Source organism: Sinocyclocheilus grahami, unplaced genomic scaffold, assembly GCF_001515645.1.
Source record: "Sinocyclocheilus grahami isolate Dianchi unplaced genomic scaffold, SAMN03320097.WGS_v1.1 scaffold85.1, whole genome shotgun sequence".
Lineage (NCBI taxonomy): Eukaryota > Metazoa > Chordata > Actinopteri > Cypriniformes > Cyprinidae > Sinocyclocheilus > Sinocyclocheilus grahami.
In genome coordinates, this window is record NW_015505264.1 from 1,500,183 (window position 1) to 1,509,865 (window position 9,683).

The 9,683-nt window shown below is 35.5% G+C and overlaps 1 protein-coding gene across 2 annotated transcripts in view; it reads right to left on the reverse strand.

Annotated features, from left to right (window-relative positions):
• Positions 1 to 3,428: 3,428 nt before the first annotated feature.
• The window catches only part of LOC107586717 (pyruvate dehydrogenase (acetyl-transferring) kinase isozyme 3, mitochondrial-like), an 11,986-nt gene continuing 5,731 nt past the window's right edge, over positions 3,429 to 9,683 (reverse strand). Inside the window, exons 1-10 of one of the 2 annotated variants that reach the window (XM_016274194.1) lie at positions 8,487 to 8,631; positions 8,336 to 8,407; positions 7,552 to 7,736; positions 7,380 to 7,469; positions 6,642 to 6,719; positions 6,439 to 6,515; positions 6,187 to 6,288; positions 5,995 to 6,102; positions 4,305 to 4,418; positions 3,431 to 4,214 (exon numbers count right to left, since the gene is read on the reverse strand). In XM_016274194.1, the coding sequence (XP_016129680.1) occupies positions 4,071 to 4,214; positions 4,305 to 4,418; positions 5,995 to 6,102; positions 6,187 to 6,288; positions 6,439 to 6,515; positions 6,642 to 6,719; positions 7,380 to 7,469; positions 7,552 to 7,736; positions 8,336 to 8,407; positions 8,487 to 8,596 (1,080 nt within the window). In that variant the 5' untranslated portion in view covers positions 8,597 to 8,631 and the 3' untranslated portion in view covers positions 3,431 to 4,070. Of the gene's footprint in view, positions 4,215 to 4,304; positions 4,419 to 5,994; positions 6,103 to 6,186; positions 6,289 to 6,438; positions 6,516 to 6,641; positions 6,720 to 7,379; positions 7,470 to 7,551; positions 7,737 to 8,335; positions 8,408 to 8,486; positions 8,632 to 9,683 lie in introns of those variants that run through there. The other variant, XM_016274195.1, reaches the window with a different exon arrangement.

The following is a 9,683-nucleotide window of genomic DNA, read 5'->3' on the forward strand; positions in this document are numbered from 1 at the left end:
GGGGGATTCACTGAATCAATTGCGGCCACTGTTAGTGTCTTTTCTTTGCACGTACTATTTGTTGTTTTAGCACCCAAATCAATAAAAAAAAAAGAACATCAACAGGAATGAGCAATATCGGTATTATAATGGTTATTGGCCGATATATTTAAGTGTTCATGCTTGTACAATTGTTTGGTTTCCCGTATTTTTACATTTAGAATACCTTTGTCATCATCTTTAAACCCACTTTTAATTTAATAACAATGTTTTTACCAAATTCCAAAATAATGATATATTTTTCAAACTGTACATTATAATTTTATGATCCTTTTTAATATTTAATTTCAATATCTGACATTTATCAGTTATCGGACATAACAAGAAAAAAATATTGGCTTATTTTAAAGGGGTCATATGATGCGATTTCAAGTTTCCCTTTCTCCCCCCCCAAAAAAAGGGTCAGTTCTGACTTTGCTATGACAATCTGGCGCTTCTGAATCAGCGACTGTATGTTTTGTTATTAGTTTAAGTATTTGCTATTGACTGTTCAAATGCGGAGTCTTGCGCAGCGCAGAGTAACGCGTCGTGTGTGTGTGTGTGTGTGTGTGTGTGAGGGGAACAGGGTCACATCACAGGAGAGCGAACTGCCTGTCAGAAATCATAGCACGTCAGCTGTCTTAACCGCGGCTTGTGTACTGCATCATCACTGAGGCTTTCACGCGACTCTGTTGCCCTTTCAGGCTTGAACTGATGGTAAAACTAATGACATTATTAACTGTCTTGATATTTAGGCTGAAAACTGAAGCTCGCGATTATGGTAAGGGGCATTACATTTCCGTCGCATGCTTGTGGCGTTCGGCCAATCACAATGCACTGGGTCAGCTGGCCAATCAGAGCAGACTGCGCTTGTCAAAGGAGGGGGCTTTGTTGAAAACGACGTGTTTGAGAGAGGCGGGGCATAGAGGACCTACAATAATGTACAGTATTTTAAAAATAATGTGTTTTTTGAACATTAAAGCATGTCAATATATTCTGTTACACCAAATACACAAAATAATGATCTTTAAAAGAGCATCACATGACCCCTTTAATATTGGTGCAACTCCACAAATTTGAAATATTGATGGACAAAAGTGGCGCAACTTTAGTGAATTCGCCCTGAGGTTTTAAGAGGATGAGGACTGATTCTGAAGACAATTGCTCAGGTCTGACTGGAACATTGGGACTGTCCTACTGTAACATACTGTATGTACATCGATCCCTGTTTATTGTAAAAAAAAAACAAAAAAACAAAAGATCTCTAATCCACCTCATGAATGTGCATCTGCGCACACATGAGGAGGCCGCTAGCATTCACTGAGCTGTCTGTGCATGAATGTTTAGTTCTCATTAATAGTCATTATCCTGTGTGTTACTGCAGCCTTAACCTCAAAATAGAGCAGTTTCTTTGCAAATATATGACACAATCAAGAAATGTCAAATCAAATGTCTTAAGAATAATACATCCAAAAGGTCTAGTGGCTTTTAGATAAATGGTAATAAAATGAGCTCAAACTAAGAGACTAAAAATCAAGCAAATTAGGGGACATCACATTTAAGGAATAGTTCACCCAAAAATTCCAAACAACTGATAAACCTATAGCTTTTCTCTTCACAAGGCATTCATTGGTGGACTGGAGTCATGTGTATTATTATTATTATGATATTTTTATCAGCTGTTTGGAAACTTTGGACTCTCATTCTGACGGCACCCATTCACTGCAGAGGATCCATTGGTGAGCGAGTGATATAATGCTAAATTTCTACAAATCTTTTGGAATAAAGAAACAAAGTCATCTACATTTCGGATGGTCTGCAGGTGAGTAAATGTTCAGCAAAGTTTCATTTTGGGGTGAACTATTCCTTTAAATCTTTGCTGCTCAATCTAGCAGCCACCATGTAATGTCCTTCTATCTTGTCTAGGTATGTCATTATATGTATGCCAGTGCCACGTCAATTTCCATAATCTGCACTCTGTAAAAATGGTCTTTTTATTTGTATATTGTTTCCTTTTACATTAAAACTTGCTTAAAATGTAAATAATAAACTGAGAAACATAATTGTCAGCTCCGAGATTCATTACAAATTCACGTACACATATTGATGGTAGTACTGGAAGATCTCTTTATTGTTCTTCTTTTTATAGGTACTTCAGATGGAATGTCAATAGATCAATATCGTCATCATGATGATTTATGTGTCAGTGTCAGCATCACACAAAACCATCTTAACACATTTTGTATGTTTGGAACAGTGCTTATCTATAAGCAGTGGTGTTTAAGTTGTCATAACAAAAAAGAAAAAAAGTCCAAAACGCTAATAGTCTCACAAAAATGCCCATTTTGCAGATACAAGATGGTTGCATGACAACACTAAAATATCAGGTAAGAGTTTTCATTGTAGTTAAACAGATTCTCCTAATGTGTTGAACATTAACACACTGTATGCATGCAAAAAACAAGAGTATACTGGCAAAATCAACGACTATTTGAGCTTGATGACGACACACAAGACCATGAAGGCTTGTTTTCACAGGAAAATGCTTGCATACTTCAGTCTGCTCTTCTGAATGCTTGGAGTTCAAGGCATCAAAGTGCATTCTTCATTGACTTAATTGAACATAAAAACGAACAAACCATATTACAAATATTTTTTAAATACTGAAATCTACACTTCAATAACATGAGAAACCGTAAGGTACTATATGTCATAAAATGTTCCCTTGAGGTCTCAGAAGACCCCCAAACACAACACAAACCAGCATTAAGATAGATGTAGATGGTTTTGAATATTTTCTATGGAAAGATTCTAACTTGTGGAACAGTAACAGAACATCAGCTGATAAATATACAATCAGTCTGTATAAAAAAAACAGCATGCCTGAAGAATTTAGATGGATGGATGGATGAACCTCATGAACATGAAAATGTACAAGAACATATTTTAGCATCTCAAAACAAACAAAACTTTTACATGAAGAAAAACTGACATTTTTTAAACTGACATTATGAGAATTAAATACAGTTTATTCCCCATTTTAGTACTGTGAAAAATCGTTCTAAATATCATTCTTCTTATGCAGAATAATATATATATATGATTTAGACGTACTTGACAGGTTTCATGAGATTCACCCTGGAGTGTTGCAGTAAAAACACAAAATACTAAACAAATGTTCATCTTATGTAGTTTCAAAAAGCAAAACTTCAAATAATAGGCTTGTGCGTAAATGACAGGGTGTTTTTTAAAATACATAAAATTTACATATTAATATTTATGATATATATTATTGTGCAATTTTAATAATCAATAAAATGATTTTCGAATTCAAAATAATACATTTTACCATTATATATATATATATATATATATATATATATAAAACTTAAATTACTTTTAAAATATAACACATTAAATTAATGTCATAACGCAAAAAATGACTAGGCTAATTGTACTATAAAGTTTCATTTTCTTTATGCAAAATATAATTTCATATTTTTCTTTTGATTTTAGGGTGAAAAATAACCTGGACATGTTCTTGAAAGTTTTCATGTAGTTTAGAGATTAACCAAATTATTTTCATTATGATTTCTCCATTAGTCCACTGCCAGTCGTAGCCACAGAAAGTGTGGACAAACCCTCTCTTGTGAATAGTGCTTGTGAATGGCAGTAAAATAAATGCTTTTTGTTTTGACCTTCTCAAACTCCAGACGTCCTTCTCTGGCTGTTTCAGAAAATGGAGGCTACTGTGTGGCACAATTAAAAAAAGAACCAAAGTATCTGACCCCCCCCCGGCCACAAATGTTCACTCTTTCCTCTAACCGCCCTGGAAGACACTAAAAGGAGGTTCTGAATCTTACGTCTCTAGCTGTACAAAGGAGGAAGGAGCAGAGACTTAATGACACTTACATCATCAGCTCTCCTGCTCTGGAAATGCTAACAAGTATAGAACACTCAGCATGGATGTGATGTTGCCATGGCAACTGAAGCTAGACTAAAGACGGTAGGTCTGTAATGGGTGCAGTGGGACATGGATGGGGCGAGTGCGATTATCTTTTGGCCTTGTATTTTGAGGTATCTCGGGGCTCTTTGCTCGGGTTGCTCCAGTCATCCGCTCCTGGGCCTCCTTGATAGTGTCGCCAAGCAGATTTGTTGAAGACAGGCAGGCGCTCAAATGATTCGCTGGAGAGAGCCTGGCAAGAGAAGATGATGACGGGGTGGATGTCACTCAAAACCCATCGGTGGAACAATTAAATAAAGTGCAAATTATAAGCTGCTTTTACCTTCAGGTAGATGACGGCATCGGTCCCTACGCCTTCCATCGAGTACAGTTTCAGGTCCCCTTGAAAGTAGCGGGCGTACAGTCTGGATATCGGCAAACCATGTCCAAATCCAGCCTAGAGACGCGTGAGGATCAGGTTACAGAGGACAATGCTACATTTAGAACTGTTGTTCAAGGTTAAAGTTGGTTGTTTTTCCTAAAATTGTGTCATTCTTTATTCACACTCATGTTCTTCCAAACTGTTATGACTTAACTTTTTCCAGTGAACACAAAATAAGAAGTTCAAGAAAAAAGAAAAAACAGCACCATGAAATTAGCATAAATAAATACATACAACTTTACAGTGTTGTTCTAAACCAGGGGTGCCCAAACTCGGTCCTGGAGGGCCAGTGTCCTGCAGAGTTTAGCTCCAACCCCAATTAAACACCTGAAGCAGCTAATCAAGCTCTTACTAGGCATACTAGAAACTTACCAGCAGGTGTGTTGAGGCAAGTTGGAGCTAAACTCTGCAGGACACCGGCCCTCCAGGACCGAGTTTGGGCACCCCTGTTCTAAACAGTGTAACTTTATATATTATTATATTTTTAATTAGCTTTTATTTTTATCTTTTTTTTTCTATTTTGTTATTTTATTTTGCCCATTTCCACCACTGAATACAAAATTCAAAAGATAATTGTGACTTTTTCTCACAATTCTGACTTTTTTCTCAGAATTGTGAGATATAAACTAGCAACTGCTAGTTGTAATGTCAGAATTGCGTGATACAAACTGCGAGATAACCCGCAATTCTGACTTTGTTTTCTCAGAATTGCATGATATAAACTTGCAATTGTGTGTTCTAAAGTGACAATTGTGAGATATAAACAATTTCGAAATTTTGAGAAAGTCAGAATTGTGAGTGTATATCTCGCAATTCTGACTTTATTTCTCAGAACTGCGACTTTATACTGTATCACGCAATACTGATTTTGTAACACAACTGCGAGTTTATATAGCACAATTCTGACTTCATTTCACAGAATTGCGAGTTTATATCTCACTAATTGTCGGAATTGTGAGTTTCTATCACGCAATTCAGAGAAAAAAGTCAGAATTGTGAGATAAAAATGTCAATTGCCTTTTTTTATTCGGAAACGGGCTTCCATATTTTCATTTTAGTCATTTCGTTTTGTATTCTTGTCATTTTGTTCTTTTTGTCATTTATTTTGTCATTTTGAATAAACAAAAGAGTTTATTCAAATATTTATATTTAGCTTGAATTTACACTGATGTCAGTTTTAGTAATTTTAGTACTTCAACTTCAGAGGATTTTTAATAGCTTTTTAGTTTTAGCCAAGTCAGTTTTGGCTAAATAAATAATAATAATAATGATAATAATAATAATAATAATAACAACATCAACATAATCTTGACAGGTTCCATGAAATTTTGAGTTTAACCAAATTATTTGAGTATAACAGAAAATAAATTTGGGATTGTTTGGCTTTAGAAGTCTGTAAAATCATTTTCAACATGTTTTTTGTGGTCTTTTTGGACAAGCAGAAGAGCAGTCTTAACATTCTTCTAAACATCTCTTTTTGTGTTCCACAGTCTTATAAAAAGTCATACTGGTGCTTTGTAGCCACGTGAGGGTGACTAAGTGACAGGAATATTGTTTTTGTTTTAAGAATATTGTAGCCACACTTATTTACCAATGGCACTCGTTTGGAGTCCAGACTGGGTGTTGGTGCAGTCGAGTAGGTGTAGTTGAACAGCCTGTCAATCTTCCGTAAAGCCACACCCCCTCCCCTGTCACTGATCTATGATGAATAACACAGGATGTTTAGGATCAAGGCATGCCACGTGCACGTTTGCAAAGAAAACCGATTTGCAAACAAACTGACCTTCACAGAGAGATCTTCCTTCCCCAGGGTCACTTTTGCTTTTATAAGAGGAAGACCCTCCTTGCTACCCTCGTGGAGCTCATTAGTGGCCCGCATTGCGTTCTGAAAACACAAACACAAGCTGTTAGAACAATACGTCATGGCCTTGGGAAAAACACAAAGATAAGAGCTGCTAAATATTGTATTGCTTAACACATGCTGGTACTCTGATATATCATATTCAAGATGCATCTGCAAGTTTTAGAAACATACCTTAAACAATTCAAACAGCATGTGGAACAAGTGTGAGGGAACGTACACAGCCTGGATGGGTTTTTGAGGAGCCTTTGCTACATAAAAAGTAACATATTCATACTATTTTGGACCTCCAAAAGTTCTACATGGATTAGACATGAAGCAACTCTGAAACAAACATTATATATTGAGTTTTGTGAGAGAATCCGAAGGACATGTACCATTGAATTCCTCTATCTTGAGTTCAGGGGCAGCTGAATAATATTGCTCACACACCATCTTGGCGGTCTCGTATGCATCTGAAAACAACATAACGCTGAATCAGTGGAGCACAAAATCCAAACATAAGATAAGGGTGGTTTTCCTACACTACCATTCAAAAGTTTGGGGTTGGATTTTTTGAAAGAAGTCTTTTATGCTCACAAAGGCTGCATTTATTTGATCAAAATATAATAAAACCAGTAATATTATGAAATTTTATTGCAGTTTCAAATAACTGGTTTCTATTTGAATATATTTTAAAATATAATTTATTCCTGTGAAGGCAAAACTGAATTTTCAGCAGCCATTACACCAGTCTTCAGTATCACATGATCCTTCAGAAATCATTCTAATATCCCGGTTTACTGCTCAAGAAACATTTTTATTCAATGTTGAAAACGTTGTGCTGCTTAATATTTTTGTGATACATTTTTCAATATTCCTTGATAAATAGAAAAGTGCAAAACAAGAGCATTTATTTAAAATATAAATATTTTTTAAATATTATGAACATTAAAAATGTCTTTACTGTCACTTTAGACAATGTGTCCATGCTGAATAAAAATATTTATTTTAAATATTAAATATTAAATAAAAATAAAATAAAGTAAAATAAAATGAAATCTTACAGACCCCAAACTTCTCAATGGTAGTGTATGTGACACTAAATAAATAAAAAATAAAATCTCTAAACCTACCAGTCACCACCTCAGCAACATTGCAGTTGGGATCAATACTGCCAATGTGTTTTGGATGGGCTGGGTTGATGTCATTGCCAAAAAGGAGAGCTGTAATAAAGAGAAAAGCAATTACGATAAAACTATGAAAAGCTATGGTCCTGTAAGTGGTGTCTTTTTTTGCGTGACGTACTGTGCTGGTTGATGAGCATGCGAAAAGAGATTCGGTTGGTGTAGAAGCGGTCCAAAAAGTACTGGATGTTGGAGCTGACGAATGGATCGAAACTAAACTTCTCTTTATATTCAATTACACCTTGGGCCATAGTTGGGACCACATCATTGTGTCTATTCCTGATCTCAATGAGAGTCTCCAGAAAGCTAGAAAAATGTTGATATGGGGAGAAAAAAATTTTTATTAAACAAATTTTGTAGATCTTAAAGAGATAAATATAAACAGGTTATAAACAGTTTTTAAATAAATATTAAAAATGAGTAGTGTTTTTAAAGATGAACGCTATTAAGTAAGCGTTAGATGACAAAGTTAATCTAAATGTAAAAATAGGGGAAATTAGCATGAACAATAAAATATCCAATACTGGCTAATAAACATATCCAACACTGACCTAATTGTTTAGCTAGAGCAACTGTAAGTAAACCCAAATCTTTGCTCCATTTTTTAGTCATTCAGGTCATTTATAGTATTTTGTACAAATAATAAAGGCCATTGTGTGTAGAAATGGCATGCGAGTAGGATTCTTCCTTTGTTTTTGCTGACCCAAAATGCAGATTTGTTCTTTTCCACTGTCAGGGCAGCTTTCAGTCACTATCTGATTCCTCTGTTCTCAACTCTGGCCTGAATTCACCTTGAGTGAAAATATAATAGCATGCCGTGCAACTGCCTGCAGAACAAGACCATCTAGATGGCTCACAAAAGCCAAAGCAAAAAAAAAAAAACTAATAAAAAAAGTCCTACTCACTCATTCAGGGCATGTGGGTCTTCTGGCTTCCTGTTCTCGAACTCTAGAAGTTCAAAAAAACTTTGCATGTACCTGTGGAGAGATTTGTCACGATTCAGGCTTCAGTGAACGTTCATCTGAGGTCCTCCATTTTAAACTCATTTATACTAACCATTTCTGCACCAGTTTGACTGAAGGTTGACTGAGGAGCTTGTCAGGCAGCAGATTGACCTCTCTCATAGTGTTAGCCAGACGCACCGGCAGCTCCTTCCGCAGGAACATGTAAGACGTCTTCTCACACGCATTATCCCTACCTGAAAATTCAGCAACCAGACATAAACAACTGGGAAAATACGAAGGGCTGTTAGTGTTTACAGATGGGAAAATGCAGAAAAATGCTTTATCATTCATACCTGAGACACCTGCAAAGCACTGAACAACGGCCGAACACAAAACAAAAAAAACTTATTTAAACTATTATATTCTACATAGCCAATCTAAACTGCTTGACTGTGTGTATCTTCTCAAAATGTAAACTACTGTATATTATCGGGCTACCTCTAACCAGGTAAACACAACTATAAGCCATGAAAATTGTAATATATTATAAACATTAACATCATGAATTTATGAAAAGCTGCTTTGAATACACTCTTGTGTATTCGGAAAAGTGATAAAAAAATAAAAATGTACTTAAATTATGTGGCAAAGATTCACTTACTTTAGGACTACAGAGCACGCACACCAATGTTTTCAGCTGGATTAACTATCCCTATAATTTATTTAAGATTGTAACTAATATCATAATTAGCCTTGTTGCATAAGCCTTTCTTCTGACTCATGTCATTATAACAGTCCTTTCTGTGCTATTAAGTGTTTTTGTTCGATAGACCATTCCCAAACGTTTAAATTAAGGAAACTTTTCTTGCTCCACAGTGATATGGTTTAGCACAACGGGTGATTTAACGGCAGAAAGTTTCATTTTAGGGTGAACTATCTATTTAAAAAACAATTTATTGTGACTAGCTGTTGTGTTTGACGTCACCTAGGTGTAGTCTACATAGTGTTCGTATCACACACTTCATATTGTATTTACATCAAGAGCCTCTCCCTCTTATTAAAGTACTTCGAGGGAGTACAGTTAGATTAACTTGCAGTTATTTTAGATTCATATTATTATAGTTACATTGGTAACACTTTACTTGAAGGGGTGTGCATAAGACTGATATGACACCTTCATAATCATGACATGACACATGTCATGAATATGAAGGAGGTTTTATGCATGTTTATGACAACTGTCATTAAGTGTCATTCGCTCAGTTATGTCATTTTTAATGCAAATATTACATTATTTGACCTAACCCTA